At 42.1% G+C, this 21,482-nt stretch overlaps 1 protein-coding gene across 2 annotated transcripts in view; it reads right to left on the bottom strand.

Annotated features, from left to right (window-relative positions):
• Positions 1 to 10,902, bottom strand: part of znrf1 (zinc and ring finger 1) — a 75,660-nt gene extending 64,758 nt beyond the window's left edge. For both annotated transcript variants that reach the window (XM_042496875.2, XM_042496876.2), the window contains exon 1: positions 9,789 to 10,902. In XM_042496875.2, the coding sequence (XP_042352809.1) occupies positions 9,789 to 10,182 (394 nt within the window). In that variant the 5' untranslated portion in view covers positions 10,183 to 10,902. The remainder of the gene's footprint in view (positions 1 to 9,788) is intronic.
• Between the last annotated feature and the right edge of the window lie 10,580 nt (positions 10,903 to 21,482).

Genomic DNA, 21,482 nt, shown 5'->3' with positions numbered 1-21,482 from the left:
TGATTTGAATGTTATAATTTTGCATTCAATGACATAAAAGACATCTGAAAATTGTATTACAAATGTTATTTTATTGTAAAATAAATATGCAAAGTACAGCACAATGCAACAAATCATGGCCCCAGTTCAGAGAGAGAAAACCAACAAACAAAATAGAACCGGAGTCCTTTTCCATTATTCCTACCTGCAGTATTCGAATGACTGGGCCTGCTTTGAACACTCTAATGTCCCTCACACTAATTTTTTCAAATATATCCATGAGAGTTTCTTCCAGCATCCGCTGGAAAAACTGGCCACTTGACCCTCTCCATTTTTTGGGGGGCATTTTATGCTGATATTGAATTGATGTAGCTTCATTGCTGTAGTTTCAAATCACCTCCATACAGATCACTCTACTCTCTGATACCAGCTACTTCACTTCATGCTTTGATCTACCGTCTTTTGTACTCAACTATGAATCCCAGCAGCCCCAAAATTACACACAGGGAGCGTGAGAGCGCCAGCTTGTGGCAGCCGTCGAAAACACACTTTGACGTATGTATACGTCAATGGCACTTAAGCGTTGGCTTTTGAATGACGTATATATACGTCAATGGCGCTCAATGAGTTAATGACACAATTTTGAAACAAATGAAATATATTTTTATATTGTTAAATGTAGAGCACAGGAGGGCAAAGAGGTGCAATAAAGGGAGCCGTTTTTTCTAAGCTAATACGCTTTGGTTGCATCTGGTTGCTGAGATACAGAACATCTGTAGAAGTAACATTGTCAACACAAGGTAGAGTATCTGCTCTGGATGAAGGGAAAGCTGAGGCTCATTGTGAAAGAGGATGAACCTGCATGTTTGAGTGGGTTCAGTATTAATCCCCCCCCCCCCCCCTTTGTTGTTGTGGAACAGCTATGTGAGGGTTGGTCTTTGTGGCATTTCTCCCACCCGCCCTCCATTGTGATTGGGTGGCTGAGTAAAAAGTGACAGTGATGAGCAGCTACAGCGTTTTACAAACTAAATGCTTAGAGCCTCTTCAATCTGCTGGCATTTGTAGTATAAAAATATGGTGCTTCCATGAAGAAATGAAAACATGAAATGGTATCAGTTGCATGCAATCCCCTTCAGTTGGCTTGTCAGTAGCGTGGCATTGCAGTATTGCAATTATTATGACAGCCCTACTCATTCTGAAATATTGCTGATCAATCCCAGTCACAGCACTGAACTAGAAGCTTGATCCTCTCCGCAAGCTCTGATTCGCACAGATGCAAGCAGCCATGTGTTCTGTTAGCAGAGGTACAGTAAGATGTATTGTAAAAACATGAATGAATTCTAAACCCTCAAACTCATTCACGTTCCTGAACAAGCAGCAGCCATTTAATGCGCCCCAGCATGGCTCATTTGACCTCTACCTGCACCAGACAAAAAATGGATGTGCGAGAGAGGCACTTTCACTGCTGCTGCTGCTGTGTGTGTGTGTGTGTGTGTGTGTGTGTGTGCATGCGCGTGTGTGTCTTCACAGTATGCATGCATGAGGGAATGCAATTTCAGCAATTTCAAGGCGAGACTGCATGCAGCTACATTACATATGCAATAGCAAGGGCTGTTACTGGTCTGTGTTGTGATTAACATTAGCCTAGTAAGCGCATCTCTTAACATCTGAATGGATGTTCATAAACACATGCACTAAATCACACACACTCACACACACGCTTCTGCATCACCAACGGTTTTTGTCTTGAATTTTAAAGAGACAATCTGTTCTCCCTTGTGACACTGATTTTGAGTCTTCACCCTCCCTCTTTGTCTCTCTTTCATAAACACACACAGACTCACACACTAACCCCCCAAGAGCAACCAGGGGGAGAGGCACCTTTGGCCTGTCTGATTAACAGCCATTTTATAGAGCAGAGAGACGAAAGTGTTTTCAGTACAGCAACAATGAATGTCTTCTGAGAATCCATCTAAAAATGACGTCAGTGTGTGTGTGTGTGTGTGTGTGTGTGTGTGTGTGTCTGTGTGTGTTTGTGTAGGTGTGTGTGTGTGTGTGTAAACATCAAACTACAAACCAAGTTTGTCCCATGAGACAATGATCTGTTCCAGCAGAGAGAGTGGCGAGCATGCAGTTATTTTGGCATTGGATTGATCCTTCTTTGGCCAACACTGCACACTGGTTTTGAAGGTTTTTTAAAATTGTTATAATTAACATGGATTGTCCCATACATGGCCACATGACCCTGTTAAGGAACCCCCATATCCCCTATTTCTCACATAACGTGAGAGTTTCTTGAAGATACATCTGTTCATATAACAGTGAATGATGATGAAATACAGCGACTTCACAGATTTTTCAGAGGAGAGGAACAACAGTTTTTCCCGCTGGATCTTTTGGCTACAACCACACTTTGCATTTTCTCTTTGATTCTATGACCCGGTCTGATCCAAAGACAAGTGGACACTAATAGATCAGTAGATCAGAACGAAACACCATACAAAAGTTACTTCATCTAGTCTAACTAACGGATGATCTTGCATGATCCTCCACATCATCAGACCTTTCAACACTGTCTGCACATTTGCACTTAAAATAAATGTACTTTTAAATCAAAGCAGGTTTAACTCTGTAGCATTCTATAGTGGCTGTGGGAGACATAGGAAAATGTATTACAAGATCTATAACCTGATTGTGTACATGTGATAATGCTCCACACTAATGGCATTTCTCTTAACTGGGCTAAATCATACTGCTCTGGTCCTTTAAGAAATTTCAGGGCACAGTGGTGAAAGGAAAAGAAGAGTAATGTCAAAGTATTAACTGTAATATATGAAGTAGAGCTTGGACGATACCTCTAGAAACTTGAGTAACTTGATTACTAATACTCATCTTATTCAATCCATACAACTATATGTAGCGCTCATTGTTGATGATTGTTACAGTCAAACAATACGCTGTGGAAAGTCGATATGATGTGATGGCGCAGAATTGCAAAATAGAGGAAGAGAGAGAAAATAGCGAAGGCCAAAGAGAAGAGGCAGGCCAGCAAAAACGACAGAAAGTGTTCAGTTTTTTGGATCATTTCAAGTTGAACAAGATAAGGTCAAAAACTTTTGGCTGAACCGTGGATGAAATGCTTGAGGGCTTTTAAGCTGAAATGAGGACTTTTAATATGGAACAAAAGTCACAGACTTCTGTTGGCCTTAACTTTCATTTACAGTGCTGTGCTTGCCCCATTGTTGCACTCCAGCTGAAAAATTCATATAAACACATGTTAAAATGAAGAACAGCACACTTAGACATGGTCACACAGCAGAAAAAAAACGGTCATGTCTGGAGCTTAACCCACTGACTGAGCTTTGTTTTTGACTGACTGACTGACTGACTTTGTTTTTCACTGACTGACTGACTGACTAACTTTGTTTTTCACTGACTGAGCTTTCCAAAACTGCCATTTAGCAGCTGGCTAGTTAGGATAATAAGTTTCTAATTACATCATACTTTAATGCTAACGCTACAATGGTTACAGAAACAGTGTGTATGGGAACAGTCTTCACTCATCCGATAATGGCAAAGTGCTTTCCTGCATTGAGACAAGAGTGTGTTGATGAAGCATTAAGTTGTTACATTTTACATTTTACTCATATGTCAGCATCTATTTACTTCCAAAGAGCAGCAGCCAATGGGAAAACAGCAACACTCATATCATCAGTCACCCCAACCAATGGTGTAACTACATCACTCACTCACATAAGGAATTTTGGGTTTATAGGGATGGCCTTGCCTCTGTAGTCCAACAAAATAAAGAAAAACTGTACAGTGTGTCAACTGTTTCCCCAAACTAGCCTACCATAATAGCATGATGTCAGCACTCAGCATCTCAGCAGAAAGCATCCAGTCTACACATCCAGTCTGCAGAGCAGACAAGACACAAGGTAATGTTAATGTTAGCATTTAACATAAATCAATATAGCTGACATTAAGAGTCCTCAGTGCTGGGGTTCACATTAGCTGAAACCGAGTTGCTACAGCTGCTACCTGAAGGTCAGTCTCTGGAACCCTGTTCCTGGTGAAGTAGTCACACATTACCGCAAAGTAAGGCAGCATGCTATTACTGTGATAGTCTCTCACACACGCACACACACACACACACACACACACACACACAGGTGACCCATTTTATGTTCTCTTTTGTAAATTTACTTTTGTGCTTTAATAAAGCAAAAGTATTTCTTATTTGATCACTTGGTTAATCAATGGAGTAGTCAGTAGAATAATCGCTTAATAAAATAATTGATAACTGAGGCCTTATCTGAAATAAGTCACTGTATTGTTTAATTGTAGCATTTGTGCATCACTTTAATTCGGCTTCACATGAACATGTTCAAGTAAACCATCTTTGAAAATGAAAGCTGCATTTTCATGATCCACAAAAGGGATTTCTTCCAACATAAACAAGCATAAGCATCAGATCTGAGGACCACTGCGTTTGGTAAAAATGTGAATGTGGCTTTTTTGGCTTTTATGTGTAATAATAGATCAATCCACTCAAATAATTGATGACTTTTCGTTGAAACTGAGCATTTTCCTTGTGTTAAATTCAGAATAAACTGTCTTTCCTACAGCTGAGTGGAAACACAGCTGCATCAATCCCAACAGATCTGGTTTGGAAGTGGAGTGAGAAACCTCCCTCTCAACCAGCTCTCGCTCCAGTTGGTTGTTGAAATATAATTAAAAGCAGAATTCTATAGCTGTCAACTACACTTCAGGAGATATCAGTGAAGGATAAAACCTATGATCAGTATAGTCACTATTATCACCGTTACTCATATTGGGCTCACCTCTATAGTTAATTAAAAACAAACAATTCCCCAATTTATCCAGGGACCTCCTGAAACTCCCTTAAGGACCCATGGATGTCTGTCCTGACTAAGAACTGCTGGTTGAGTAAAAATCAAAAATCAAACACAACAGGCTCATTCACAATTAAATGTTTTAAAACTGGGCATTGAATCCTCAAAGTGGATATTAATGCAGTCAAAATCAAGACAGCACTCCAATTACAGCATTTTTCATTGTCACACAGATGTGTCGGTGTGACTGATGTTTTCCAATTTTTTTCAATTTATTTTTATTTTTTTTTAAATTAATGAATTTTAATAGCTTTTATTTACGTATTTTCTTCACTTTCATTCTTTTTTCTTTATTTCTTTTTTAGATTTTATTATAATATTTTATTTTATCTTTCTTATTACATATTATTACATTGTTATTATTGCATTACATATATATTCATGATTATTATTATTAGTAGCAGTAGTAGTAGTATTTATTGTTGCTTCTTTGTGATTTATTGATTTATTATTCTATTTATTTCTTTATTTATTGATCTATTTTCATGGTTATTTCTTTATGATTTAAATATGGATGGAATCTTCATAGATGCTGCTGATTCTTATCAACTCAACTTTCAACTCAAAGATGTAGCAGGATCAAGGATCAATGAAATTTTGTTTTTTAAACTTTGTTTAAAAAATGACTGATAAACCAAACCAAACCTTACCTTACCTTAACTTACCATACCATATCTCTGATTCAGAATCTTGAAAATGTTGCCCCCCTCTGCTGGGATTCACTGTAGAGTTTTCATGTGTGGACATAATTAACTACACCTGTGGGTTTCTTTGTGTTGTCAAACATACCCGCTGAAGACGGGCATGTCCGATATGTCCATGTGGAATAAAAATGTTATAAAAATGCTATAATCAGAGTTCTGTCCTGATTCTGACTGAACTGCTGGTTGAGCCAATGGACAACAACTGACCAACTATCAAAGCTTTGAAGTTGGCAATCCCACTTTAAAGCTGGTGTCCCACATTTACTGAGACAAAAACCGAACAAGAGTGGTGCAAGTTCATTTGAAAGTAATTTGGTTTGTAGGGTGTTCTAAACTAAAATCAGTTTTTGGGCATTTCCACCAGCAGGTGGAAGACACCTGGTCACATCAGTAGAACGCTACGTGTAACCTAGTTTACTACTCCAGCAAGTAGGTCAAACCTTAGTAAAGACATGGTGACGAACACCTTTTCTAGTCCCTGTTGAGTCTGCAGACCAACTTGTGCTTATGCTTTCGAGAGATTGTGAGGTATCCCAAACTAAATAAAAATCACAGATATAAACACAGAAATGCTCAGCTTGCCCAGTCATGATACACCTAAGATATCTGCTTTAAATTATGTTTTCAATTAATTACTACAACTTAACCTATATTTCACCTCATGCCAAGTGCGGGATTTTAAAAGTTTTTAGTTTTCAGTTACTTTTGTTGTTTTATGTGCAAATGTCAGTTTTTGTTAGTGTGTCTGTTGAGAACATGGTGGTTTATGCTGGTTATTGTCATCTTTGTGCTAGTTTATAGTTTAAACGGTTTGTGAGTTGGATGTTACTTTTCACGCTTTCAGCTGTAATTTTCTAATGTTGTGGATATTTCTTTTGCATTGTGTCACCAATGCATCATGACACTGTCCTGAAATGCTCCTCATCATCTAACTGATGCATTCATCCACAATTCTGGATTTTTTTGTAAAGTGCAGTGCTTAGGAAGTGGCGTAGTACTATTTTTAATGATGAGGAAGGGGTGCTGTAATGCTGACTTGAGCACATGCTAATTCTCTTGTTGACCGATGATATTGTTAGGTCACAAATACTTGTAGTGAAGTTAAGATACAGATGTGCAATGTAATTTTAAAATTAAAGGTGTATCTAAAAGATTATATGTATCAGTGTTTTCACCTTGCATCGATACTATTGGACTGCTGATCATGGAATTGATATATCAGTCTAGACTGATGTATCGTTACACCCCTCTTGTCTATCTTTGTCATGTGATCTTGTCTGAGGCTGAAGTGTGCTGCATCCATCAAAAGCATGTGGAAATCCTTCAGCCCTGATATTTACCTGCTTTTAGATAAAATGCGTTTGTCTTTTTTTTCTGAATGCTTCCATTATTGCCATGACTTTCTGCAGTGTGACTGCCATTAGCCTCAGCTTTATGACCTCAACAAGCCAGCTGCTGACCACACCCACCTGACAGTCCCACAGTGGGATCGCAACCAAACTGTCCCTCACTTTGCTACAATGCAACGTTGTGACTTAGTCATCAACATACTGGTGTTCCCTGTATATTTACTATTTCCCAGCAACCTCTCTTTCTGACATGCCCCTCTCACACACACACACACACACACACACACACCTCCTCCCACTGATATGAAAGCACATTTGAGTCACTAGGCAATGTAGGCAGAGAAAAACAGCTGAGATGTTGACGTCCAACTTGCTAACCTCCTGCTGTGAGCTGGTCAGGGCTTTGGTAATGAAAACCTGGGGACCTGGCTGAGCCTGCTCTGTGTGTGTGTGTGTGTGTGTGTGTGTGTGTGTGTGTGTGTGTGTGTGTGTGTGTGTGTGTGCGTGTGTCTGTGTCTGAGTGTGTGTGTGTGTGTGTGTGTGTGTGTGTGTGAGAGAGAGACAGAGGGAGACAGAGTGTCTATAATCTTCCTTGAGAACTTGATGCTGAGTGTTTGTGTGTTTCTGTACGCATTTGTAGGGAACCAATTCTGGCCATGTAGTTAAGGATTTGTGTGTGTGTGTGTGTGTGTGTGTGTGTGTGTGCGTGCATGTGTGCGTGTGAGTGTTACTACATGCATTTTTACATGTCCAGGTGGAGGTGTGTGTATGTCCTTGTTGGCTTGACAGCTTCAGTCACACACAAACATATTGTGGAGCAAGTGGTAAGCCGATGATAAGCATGAACAACCCCTCTCTTCGTTCTCTCACTCTCTTCCCCTTTCTCCTTCCCTGCCTCACCTCCCTCTATCTCTTTTCCTCCTTCCCTCTCCTGTTTCTCCTCCCTCCTTCCCTTCCTCTTCTCTAATCACCAGGCTAATTGACTCAGCCAGATTTGGTAACAGGCGTATTAGTGTCATTTCACACAACAAGGACTGACCTATGCAGACGGTGCAGCGGTGACAGTCCAGACTGAGCGGACTCTGCAGTGATACCCATACACACTTACATACATATACAAATATGTTTCTCTTCATTCATAAATTGACCTATTAACAATACTCATGTGAGTGTTTGACCAAAATTATTTTGTTTTATAATGTATGGTTGTATTCCTTTTTTTACTGAGGCTTTAGAGTTCAGTTTCCTCGCAGACAGGCTTCCCACACATTTTTGTGGACATTTTAAAACTTTTCCATGACTTTTCAAGGACCCATAATCATTTATTGTCTTGCCCCACTTGTCCAATGTTTTTCAAATATAAATTCAGCTAGCTGGCACACGTGAAGGGAAAGACGGGATGTGGGGAGTAAATTAATTAACCACTGTGGCGGTAACTAAAAGTCATTTACAGATATCATAGCGATGTTTCATCGACCAGAAAATCCATTTTCCATTACATTACGAATGAGCAACTTGGCGAGAAATGTCCTGTAAATTGCAAGAATGTAGTAGTTTTAGAAAATTATATTTAAAAAGTTAAGAAAAATCAACATATTATATATAAAATTATAAAATTCAGGTTATTTCTTTTTATTTTCCTTTTTTAATGCCCAGGCCATTTTCTTGTTCTCTTTACTAAAATGTCGCAAATTCTATAGGTAATTTCTTTTTTAAGCTGCTAGTTGCCCTCTTCCCATTTCAAAAAGAAATCAGTCCAGTTTGCTCAGGTTTCAGTGGGTTAAAATTTCTCTGACTTTAAAAAAACTTTTAACTATTTTTACTCATTCCTTGAATTTTCCAGCCCTGGAAAATATGATTGTGAAATTCAATCCACAGCTATTTGAGTGCTAAGAAAACTAGACTGATTTCTTTAGAAAACATGGAAACAAAAAGGAATGAGCAGCTTGGCGAGAAATGTCCTGCAAATTGCAAGAATTTAGTAGTTTTATGAATCACATTTAAAAGGCTAGGGAAAATGTTGAGAAAACTATATTTATTATTAACGAAATAACATATGTAAAAATATAAAACAAATGCCATTTCCTTGTTTGTTAGTTCTTTTTTTGCTTTTCCTTTTTGCTTATGTTCAAGTCATTTTCTCATTAATTTTTCTAATTTGTTGCAAATCATGGGGTAATTTCTCCTTGTAAACTGCTTGTTGCCTTCTTTCCATATCAAAAAGAAAGCAATCCAGTTTGCTCAGGTTTCAGTGGGTAAAAAATTCCATGACTTTTCCAGGCCTGGAAAACCTGGTTTTGAATTTCCATGGCTTTTCAGGTTTTTCATTAATGTGGGAACCCTGTGCAGAAAAAATGTCAAGTGTGAAGTGTTAAAAATCAGATTTCTGTCCACAGCTCCACTGTTTTCTACTGGATCTGTACAGTCCGCCCACCTCAGCCAACACAGGGGCACAACCTGAGGGAAACACACTGATGTACACATGGCTCAGCTTGCTTTTTATAAGCATAGAGCTGCCTCCTTTCCTCTATTTGTCTGTCTGTCTATCAGAGCATCCTCAGGCTGCTCTGGACTACCTGTCATAGCAGGGAAATGTAACGGCACCGTTATTCAGAGCCGCAGGTAAACGAGGTGGACGTGATTTTAGGTGTAGGAGCGGATGGAGGGGGGGGGCATGTGTGAGGAGGCATGTGTTAGGTTTTCTCTGATGATTAATCCTTCAGCGTCACTCAGTTTACTGGTGTGTGTGTGTGTGTGTGTGTGTGTGTGTGTGTGTGTGTGTGTGTGTGTGTGTGTGTGTGTGTGTGTGTGTGTGTGTGTGTGGAATAGACAGCCCTTACCGCTGTGCGCGCTGAACCAGCGGGGTGCGATGTGCAGGGGCAAGGTGTCAGCCAGCGACCCTCGGGACCCCAGATAGAGCACACCGTCCGTGTGGTGCCCTCCACCCCCAGTGTCCTGGTAGCCGGTACCGTGGGGGGCGGCAGTAGTGCCCCCTGACCCCCCTCCGGCTCGATCCGAGTCCGTCCCTCTGGGGGTGTAGAAGCCGAAGGGCACGGCGGGGCTGTGCTCGATGCCCATCCCGGCCACAGAGCTCACCGAGCGGCTCCGCAGGCCCATGGTGCCGCTCGGCCGGTAGTGGCCGAAGTGGGCCGAGGGTGGCACCGCGCTGTCATCCGTAGAGACACCGGGAAAAGCACCCCGGGGCCGCCCCGCCGTGCTCTGCTTTCCCCCCATCCAAAGCGGGAGACGAGTGGGTGGGGGTTCTGGGTGGAAACAGGAGGGGGCTCGGCTCGATCCGCAGAGGGTCGAGAGAGCCGAAGAAGGCTGTCGCCCCCCTCCCCTCGCTCCTGTCTGTCTCTCGGCCTGCCTGACTGCCTGTCTGTCGGTCTGTGTCTCCGCAGGCTCGTCAGCTCTGACTCTCCGTACACGCAACAGCCCGTGTGGCTGCTGAGCGGAACATGAGCCCGCCCTGCCGTCTGGATTCAGCTCCGCCGCACACAAAACCTCCACACACCCGGGCTGTGGCTGACGAACTGAATGACGCCGAGAGCCGGGGATGACACACAGATGTATGGCACGCTCCCCTTGCTGTCCCGCTCACTAACGCGGCGGGATCATTGCAGGCGGGACGCGGCAGCAACACGTCTCTCCCGGCCGGCCCGGATCACAGCAGCGCCGCAGTGTTCGCTCCGCTGCTCCCGCCTCATCTCATCTCAGACATCGTGACAACTGTTGCTGTCTGTCTGACCGCCACAAAACACGGTCTGCCTCTGGGGGGAAAAAAATGACGTCGCCGTCCGTGCTGTCCGTCCGGTCCGTTGGTCTCCAGGCAGAGGTGGTTTAGGTTCTCGCAGATCGGGGTCACGGTGAAGCCGCTCCCCTGCGCTCTGATCGGCGCTCCGCTGCTCTCCGCTCCGCCGCCGCCGCTGCTGCTACCAGCCAGACAATGGAGGCACTCAGTGCGCAAGCTCGGATCATAAATACAGACAGGACAGGAGACAGTGCTGGGGAAGGCAAATACACTCTGCTTTAATTCCCAATCAAGAGGAATGGGCTTGGACACGGTCTGCAGTGCTAAAGCCCTCTGAATCATGGCTATTTCAGGGTGACAGTGAAGCCCACTGCAGCCCATATCAAGCTGAAAATGGGATTTAAAAGTTTCTAACATAATTTGTAAATCACAAGACTTCACGTGGAAGTTCTATTACATCTAAAAAATAAGAGCAAACGTGTTTTCTTTGTAGGGTACTTTTAACCCTTTGATGCCTAAGCCAATTGGCTCGATTTCTCTCAAAAACACGGGGAGAAGGCAATGAGCAATGGAAGAAAAAGTGACCCAAGACATAGTAAGAAATTAGTAAAAAAAAAAAAAAAAAAAAAACTACAAGAGTGCTACCTAAAATGACAAAATAGATAAAATGAAAAAAACAACACAGAAATGACCTGGAAAAAATGCTTAAAAGTCAAAATATTTTTTGACATAATTTTAAAAATGTACTGATGCTAATTATAAAAAAGATATTTTTCTCTAGCTTTTTCTTTTTTCCCAAGCTTTTTTGCCATTTTTCGTGATCATTTTTTTTCTTGTTTTGAAATCCATTTTACAGCATATGTCAATGAATGAACAGGTTATTCTAATAAACAAAACAAAAAAACCAATACAAACAATCAACACCCAAAAGACAAAATTCTAAATAAGACAAAATAAATCATAAAAATATAACAATATTCCCACTACAGGGACCAACATCCCCTACACCAACCACATGGGATCCAGACCACCAGTTCCTGACAACATTTCTTGCAATATGTAAAACATTTTTTACCAAGTTGCTCATTGCCTTTTTTCCCATGGACCTCCAGGTTTCAAGGGTTAAACACATGTCCATGTATAGGCCCATTGTCCTTACATCTGACACACAAATTCAGTTTGATATATAGTTAAAGGGCAAAGGAATCCAGGCTGTTGAGTTAATATTTTAAATGCATCTGCGAATTAAGGAATAGAAAGTGGTTCTTGTCTTCTCCATTACCCATGATCCTCTGCTTCCTCATACTCTGAGGCCTCCAGACAACATATTGCTGTCATTACCTGTGCATAAATTATGCACAGGTCTTTTACCATATGCTAAATTATTGGGATTACTGGCTCACATGTTTTGTTTGGGATTACTTGGTCTAATCCTGAGCGTATGTGTATGTAATCAGGCTGTTTTTGGCTCTTTGTTTCTTCACAATAACTCACTGTCTTGTGGTCCTCTTGGCCTCGTTACCCAATGAGGTAAACTAACAGCAAAGCACTAGGTGTTAATCTATCCTGCTATAATGACAGAAGGCCTATAAATGGTCCCCTCTCTGCTCCTCAGATATTCATACATACACACACACACACACACAAAGCTGCACAACACACTCAGCTGCAGACATAAGCCATACACACAATCAAGTCAAAGGGTTCTAACTGAATATGAGACCACAGAGAGAAAACAGAGGAGCCCACAGGGCCTGCAGGGCAGCTCTGCTGCTTTCATTTGAGTACTCCTGGCCGTTATCATTAGATGTACAGTAACTGCGAATGCTTACTACACACTGAAATTACCCAATGATGCAGACAGAATACCAGAGTTACCAACAAAGACTGGTATAAACTGCCCTTATACACAGCCTTCTTGGGTAATGAGTAAAGTAAGAGAACCATTATATTTTCTGACACATCGGATAGAATACTGAATTTTCAACAGTATAATGACATTAAAAAATGGGTCAGAGAAGGAAGAGCAGGCTGCAGCCTGGATTTTAAAAATCACACCAAACCTTACCATTTGATAACAGTCACCTTTAGGGAGTGCTTTGGGTGCCATTTGTTAGTTATCTTGGAGTACAATGAGTTAAAATAATGAAATAATTCAGTTTTTTTCTAATCTAAACATCATAAGGGATTATTACTGATTACTGTCTTATTTTCTCATACAGCATCTATCCTGTTATAATGCCACACACCTGCATTCGGACTCATCTAGACTCATGCAATTTAAAACATTTTTTCTGCCTTTCTACATCTCCTTAGAAAAGCAGAAAATTTGTTTGAAATTGCATTTTTCCCTAGCACATTGGTCAATATTAACCCTTAGGGCCCACTTTAATATTGCACACACTAATATTGCTCTGCGCACAAAATGCACTTTCAGAAATCAAGCTGTAAAAAATATTATCCATTAATATGATTTTCTATTTTCATTGAGTTATTTTTTTTACAAACCTCCATATCAAAATAATAATTACTTTTCAGAATTTTTACTCTTTAAATGCCAATTTTTGCCATGATGCCACTATAAAAAAATATTTTTAAAAAAATATATTTTTAACATACTACATGCTAAGTACCTTATTATTTTTTTCTTATCACAACCTGGGATATGTCAATAATTAGCAGCAACACAGATTTTTAGACATTTTTATTGTTTTTGTGCAGTATCAAATCTCACTCACACCACTCTGTACACAAAATGCACTTTTCAAAATCAGGCTATAAAAAGTATTATACATTAATATGATTTTCTAATTTCATTGAGGTTATTTTTTAATATGATACTTTTTTCAGCATACTACTTTTTTTTTTTTGATGATCACATCCTGAAATTTGTGGTTTATTAGTAGCAACATTGATCCTAGTGGAAATAGCATGTATTTTCTCCATGTGCCAAATATAGTTTTAAAAAAAGTAAAAATTACAAATTCTGAGGCAAAAGCCTAGAAATAATACAATGCATGTTTTTATGCTTTGATGGCTATGGGAAAAACTGCAGTTTGAATATGTTTCAATGGCACATGTTTTGCATTTAAAATTATGACTGTAACAATTTTGTTTCCACATTGTATTTTAGACTTATTGTGGGAGCTGAGCTGGAAAATTAAACGTAAAAACACAATCTTGCCAAAATGTATCCCATATGCATGTACATAGCCAAAATTTTCAATTTCCAAAAATGAAGTCTGCAAAGCACGTAAAATGTGCCAAACAGTCCCTAAACCAACTGGCATGCAGGTCAGCCAAATTTCCAACATTTCCTCGATACTTCCTCGATACTGCCAAGTAAAATTACAGTTTGTAGACCACCTTGCTGCCAGGTACAGTGCAGTCAGTAAGAATGAGACTCCCAGGAGTCCAGGAGGTACTGATCAGAACCTGTGCTGCACTCACGGGACTAATCAAGTTTCCATACAAGATCAGTAATACTTTTGTTTTGTTTTGTTGTTGTTTTGTGTGTTACCATATATGAATCTCTGGAAGTTTTGTGTCAGAGAAGGATAATATCTCCTGTCATTGATCCTCAGATCAATCTCTGACAGACTCAAATATTGCAGTAAAATGTTTTTAAAATATTCAAACACTGTACAGCATGGACTTTGACATGCATTTAAGGGTTTCTGAAAAAAAGAAAAAAGAAAAAAAAATGTTTGTTTTCACATTTGTGTAAGATCAAGGAACAACAATCAAACAGTTTTTTGTTCATTTATTATAATTATTTCAATGAACATTTAAGCCTCTGGTATCACTTTAATTTACATTACAATTTTAATTTATAACTACTTAAGGCCATTGAGGACAACAATGTCCACTTCCAAAACCTTTCATGAAAATTCTATATATAAATATGTTTTTCCCATTTTTTTGCTTAAATCTTGTAATCAACTTCAGTCCTTATCAAAACTATCAAATTTTTAAACATTTTTGGGATTTTAACCCTCTGCAAGTTTGAATACATGATGTCACTGTTGTTTCTGATGGGGAAAAAAGGACGTGTTAAAGCCACTAAAGACAAAAATGTCCACTTTCAGAAACTGCTATGAAAATATTTGAGATTAATATTTTTTTACTCTTCTTGGGGTTAAATCTTTTGATCAAAGCTACCAAACATTCATTTAGTTTCAGGATTTTAACCCTTTAAATGCCAGTTAGTGTCATGGACCTGCTGTTTTTTCCTCCTACCTGCTGCCAGTACTTTTCCACACACCCTCCCTCTGCTCTGCTCTACCTGCCAACCACGCCCACTGCTGCAGCCTGCTCTCCCCTCAGCTGCAGCTCATCTCCAATCAGTGCAGTATTTAAGACACTCCAGTTCACTCACACATTGCCAGATTGTTCCTCTGCATTATGCATGTCTTTCCAGCGTTTCTCCGTCAGATCACCCGTTGCCGACTCTGCCTGTTCCTGACCTGCTCTCCTCGCCTGACTCCCCCCGGACCTACCTGCTCTTTGTCCTCGACCACGTATCCAGTTTCGGCATTCCGGAAACCTGACGGCTCTACTGGTAAAGACTCCTTCGCTCAGCTAAGACGATCCTCCTGCCTGATCCCTGTCGGTACTGTTACACCCGCGGACGGACTTCCTGGTTACCGAACCCCTGCTTGTCCCAGACCATCCCTCTGCTCGATCCCAGTCGGCGTTCCAGCACGTGGAGACGGCTCGTGGAGCTACGGGGTTTCCTCCCCGCCAGCCACTGAGGGTACAAGCTTCGTTTCTTCGCCTCGTGTGAAACCCAGAGACACTGCCAGGGCTCCCTGCTCGAGGAACGAACTCTTTGTCTGTAAGCTGAGCCATTTCTGTGTTGGTTATAATAAAAGTTATTACCAACTTTACAAGCCTATTGTTGTACTGCATCTGGGTCCTACCACCACCCGTTTCAGTACAATCTGGCCAGACATGGACCCAGCAGACTCCAATGCTCTGCAATCCCGCCTAGCCCGCGTGGAGGGAATGCTCCAGCAACACGAGGCTAAGCTAACCTCCAACGCCGCAGAGGCTCGTCAGTCTGCATCAGCCCTGGAACGGGCGCTAACCCTGTTAGCCAACCAGGTTCAACAGATGGCTACATCGTTGACTCAGCACACCGCTCCTGCTCCTTCTCCGACTCCCTCCCCCAACATGGCATCAGAACCGCGTGTGGGAGCGCCAGAACGCTATGCAGGGGATCCGGAGGGGTGCAATCCATTTCTCACCAACTGCTCGATCCTGTTTGCCCTGCAGCCTCGCACATTCGCCACGGAGGGGGCTTGGGTCGCCTTCGCCATAAATCACCTCACGGGCAGAGCACGCCTGTGGGGGACGGCGGAGTGGGAGAGAGGCACGCCAGCCTGTGCGTCGTTTCAAGCATTTTCCGAGGAGCTTCGCAAGGTGTTTGGTCCCGTCTCCTTGGGTCCCGATGCTACTGGGGGCCTGTTGAACCAACGGCAGGGGGACAGGACAGTGGCAGATTACGCCATCGAATTCAGAACTCAAGCTCGACAGAGCGATTGGAATTTGGTCACCCAGTGTGACGCTTTCCTCAACGGTCTAGCCCCATATATAAAAGACGAACTGGTGTCGTTTGATCTGCCTCATTCCCTGGACGGACTCATTGAGATAACCACGAGGCTAGATAAACGCATTCAGGCGAGGAAAAAGGAGCGACGCCAGGAGGAGGGGGCTCATCGTGTTCCGGTTCGTCAACCAGGACCTCCAATGATTCCCGGGTCACCTCCAGTGTCTGCTCCAGGGGGTCCAGAGCCCATGCAGGTGGGTCAGACCCGGCTGTCTTCGGAGGAACGGGAGAGACGCCAACGAGGAAATCTCTGTCTTTATTGTGGTCAGGCCGGCCATTTTGTCACCAAATGCCCGGTAAAAGGCAGGGCTCAGCAGTCGAGAGGGGCATCCTGCTGAGCCGATCCCAGAACTCTGTCCTTAGTCCTCGTCCATCCGCTGTTCCACGTCCAGCTCCTGGTGAAAGAGGGGTCCCACACCCTCGCTACCTTCGTTGATTCTGGGGCCGACGTCAACCTCATTGATCAAGAACTCGCCCGTCAGCTGGGGATTGAGCAGGTTCCCCTTCCTCGTCCCGTTCCGGCCCATGCACTAGATGGACATCTTCTGGGAACTGTCATTCATCAGACCGTTCCTGTCTCCATGCTCCTGGCAGGAGAACATCGTGAGACCATCCAGTTTCACGTTCTGGATTCCCCCAAAGTTCCTCTGATTCTTGGATATCCATGGCTGAGGCGCCATAATCCACACATAGACTGGGTCACGGGTTCGATTCTGTCATGGAGTCCTTCCTGTCAGCAAATCTGCCTCCAACAAAAGATCACGCCCACACCGCCTGCCAGTGCCGGTTCCCCTCCAGACCTCTCCGGGGTGCCATCGGATTACCACGACTTTCGGGAGGTCTTCAACAAGTCCAGGGCCACATCTCTACTACCCCATCGACCATATGACTGCGCCATTGATCTCCTGCCTGGGTCTGCTCCTCCCAAGGGCCGTCTCTTCTCGCTGTCTGCATCAGAGAGGGAGGCCATGGAGACCTACATCTCCGAGTCCCTGGCTTCTGGAATCATCCGACCCTCCTTGTCTCCTGCCGGGGCCGGATTTTTCTTCGTGGGGAAGAAGGACGGATCGCTCAGACCATGCATCGACTACAGAGGTCTGAACGACATCACAGTGAAGAATCGATATCCTCTTCCCCTCATCGCCTCTGCTTTCGAGCTGTTGCAAGGTTCCACTGTGTTCACCAAACTTGATCTCCGCAACGCCTATCACCTGGTTCGCATCCGAGAGGGGGATGAGTGGAAGACGGCGTTTAACACCCCCACAGGACATTACGAATATCTGGTGATGCCTTTTGGACTCACTAACGCCCCAGCCGTGTTTCAAGCCCTCATCAACGACGTGCTCAGAGACATGCTGAATAAGTTTGTTTTCGTCTATCTTGACGATATTTTGATTTTCTCCCGATCCATGCCTGAACACATTCATCATGTACAGAGAGTTCTGCAGCGCCTTCTAGAAAACTCCCTGTTCGTGAAGGCTGAAAAATGTGAGTTTCACACCTCTTCCGTCACCTTCCTGGGTTACATCATCAGCCACAACCACATGGAGATGAACTCCACCAAGGTGTCCGCTGTGTCCTCCTGGCCTGTACCTGACTCCCGCAAGCAGTTGCAGCGGTTCCTGGGGTTCGCCAACTTTTACAGGCGTTTCATCATAGGCTACAGCACGGTAGCCGCTCTACTCACTGCCCTCACCTCTTCCAAGATCCAGTTCCGCTGGACCGCAGCTGCAGACAAGGCCTTCCAGCACCTGAAAGAACGCTTCAGCTCGGCTCCTATCTTACTCATCCCTGACCCAGACTGGCAGTTCGTGGTGGAGGTGGATGCTTCCGATGTGGGGGTGGGGGCAGTGCTTTCCCAATGCTCGGCAGAGGATGAGAAGTTGCACCCCTGTGCTTTCTTCTCCCGGCGTCTGTCTCCAGCAGAGAGGAATTATGACATTGGGAATCGGGAACTGTTAGCTGTTAAGCTAGCATTGGATGAGTGGCGACACTGGATGGAGGGTACCAGGGATCCCTTCCTCGTCTGGACTGACCATAAGAATCTCGAGTACATCCGCTCAGCCAAACAGGTGAACTCTCGCCAAGCCCGGTGGGCTCTCTTTTTCGCCCGCTTCAACTTCACACTCTCCTATCGCCCCGGTTCCCAGAATGTCAAGCCTGACGCCTTGTCTCGACAGTTTCTTGTGGGAGAGGAGGACTCCCCTCACACGGACAATATTCTTCCCTCATCCCGTCTCCTGGCTACATTCACCTGGGAGATCGAGGAGCGGATCAAGGCCGCACTGGAGGATCAGCCGGGGCCCAGCTCATGCCCACAGGACCGCCTGTTCGTCCCTCAGAAATTCCGGTCGGAGGTTTTGCAGTGGGCCCACAACTCTCGACACATCCTAACCAATCATGATAGTCTGCACTGTGGAAACATCAGTATCATGCTGCTTTCTGCATGCTGTGACAACACAGTGACAGTCTCCATCATACACCATGTGCATTTGCTGACATCACTGTAACAGCTTCCTGGTGAACAGCAGACACAGAAGGATACCTAAAACATCATAGGTAGACTCGGAAGGTTCCAACAGAGAGGCACCATGTGACGAGTTGGGAGTGAGAACATGTTGGTTATAATGAAAAATACTTTATGTGCATGAATGTATGAGTGTGTATGAGGGGGTGAATGAGTGAAAGTGTGTGTGTGTGTGTGTGTGTGTGTGTGTGTGTGTGTGTGTGAGAGAGAGAGAGAGAGAGAGAGAGAGAGAGAGAGAGATGAGGAGAAAATTGTGAAAATATTTCTCTCTTCACATGCACACTGTGCGCACACACACACACACACACACACACACACTTCTCAGCTTAAACCATATCTGTACCAACACACCTACATCATATTAGTTGTGTACATTTATTTCAGTGCCTGGGAGGGCTCCAAAATACAACAGGCACAGAAACTACGAAATTACAAGCATTTAATACGTAGGGTTATGATGGGAAAATGTTGCCATCTGCTATTATACAGTAAAAATTACAAATTTTACTACTTTTCTCCAAGATAAAACCCTGGCATTACAGAATACATTATAACATTCTGTAATGGCTGTGAGAATAAAATATCTGAGGATCTTTTCAAATTAGAAAACAGTGACCTTATGTCAACAATCTGACTAGTAATTGAATATTTAGTAGTTTTGATCAGGACCAAAGTTGATCAAAAGATTAAAGCCTAGAATTTGGGGAAAAACATTATTCTGTAACATTTTTGTCCTTAATGGCTTAAACGGGTTCTAAAAATCTGACTCTGCCCAAAAAACTACAAATGCATCACAATCAGTGTTGTTAATCTTTGACATATTCAAGACTGTGTTTTAAAAAAATTCCCCTGCCCCTTCATTATCTATTATTTGTACAATAACTACTATTTTTGTTTTTTCATAAAAAACAAAAGGGATATCATGTTTTCAAACTGGCATTTAAAGGGTTAAAATCCCTACAATGTTTATGTATATGTAACATGTAACAACATATGTATGTGTGATCAGGACTGATGTTTATTAAGAGATTTAACCCAAAAAAGTGGGGAAAATATTTATACATAATATTTTTATGAAGGTTTTTGGAAGTGGACATTTTTGTCCTTAATGGTCTTAAAGAGTAGTAAATTTATACACAGTGTATTATAGACCCATTACAAAAGTTGATTTGAATTTCAAAATTTATCAAAAAAAAAAAAACTTACAAAAAAATCATGTCATATGCACCAACACAGAATTATTGCAAAAGCAAACGTGAAAAATTACCCATTTGGACAAAAATGTCTGTAGTGATACCAGAGAGTTAAAGTTAGTTACAGTTAATATCATGCAGAGTTAACACAATAATGCAGGGTTCAGACTATATGATGTCTGCACAGAAAAATACAGTAAAGCAAATGATAACAAAAAAAAGGTAACACAAAAAAATGTGGTTCGTGATGACGGATGAAGATCACAAGTTCACAGAGTAACATGTGGCACTTCTGCCCTAAGAGGGTAACCCATGGATGCCACAGCAGGTGTGTTTTGTTAAGGGTCAGCTCCCACACTTCAGGCTCACACATGTACTCACATGTACTAAAAGAAAAATATTGTGTACCAATAACCAACCAGATTTAAAAAATTCTATTTCTGGAGATGTAAAGTAATTTACACACTCTGATGATCATCGAATTTAAATTGAGATTAAAAAAAAAACCAACATTCTGACAGTTGGAAGCCTTTTTTTCAACTGCAGTGAACCGGATTCCATTAATTCAGACAATGACACCTCTCATCCTCCACACTGGCCAGCTCACTCACAATAACAGGACACATCTACCAAGCCTCTGAAAGCACAGCAGCATTGTTGCAGTTTATCATAGGCAAAACTCTCTTTTATCCTTCTGTCTTGGGAGTGGGACATAAAGAAGGCAATTTCTTTTTAACTTCAACTTGCCAAAGTGGAAGGGTGTGTCAACCTAATTAGTTAGTTAGTTAGTTAGTTCCATTTTTGGCCCATCCCACAAGACACATCACAATTCAAAGCATAAGTCATCTCCTGATTTTACGGATATCAGCAAAAGAGAAAAAGAAGTTACATAAACTAAATTAAGATACAAAATACCATATGACCAGTATTCAATTTTACATATTTTACAAATCTACAGTTTATCTTGATAAAGAGCTTGTTTTCTCATCCCCCACGCTTTCTATAGATAAAAAGCTGATCTAAATGTTTCATATGTAAATATCTAACTTAATCTTCGTCCTTCATCCATATGTACTAAATCAGTGTCTGTTTTTACAAGGCAATATAGAATTCTGTCACATTTTCTTACGAGGATGTTTTTTTTTTTACATATGGGCACTGCAGAGTGTGTAAATAATGCTGTTAGACTGAATGAGTTTTTTATGGTACTCAAATCTAAAGTATTCTCTCTATTATCCTCCTCATCTAAAAGGGCTTAAAATAATTATTGTTCAGTAATAAGTGATGCTTGTATCTCTCTGTCAGTAATTACAGTTAATCAAAGACAGCAGATGACTTTCAAAAACCTCTCTGCAGAGAGCGGTTGTCTGACAAAACCTCATTCTTTGAGTTAGTCCTGGGTATTGTAAAGAACCTCACAATTCAATTCAGTTTTGTTGTTTGGGTCAGGAT

Source organism: Plectropomus leopardus, chromosome 7 (assembly GCF_026936395.1).
Source record: "Plectropomus leopardus strain MGB_pleo_1.0 chromosome 7, ASM2693639v1, whole genome shotgun sequence".
NCBI classification, from domain to species: domain Eukaryota; kingdom Metazoa; phylum Chordata; class Actinopteri; order Perciformes; family Serranidae; genus Plectropomus; species Plectropomus leopardus.
The sequence above is the reverse complement of the archived record's forward strand: the minus strand, read 5'-3'. Positions and strand labels throughout refer to the sequence as shown.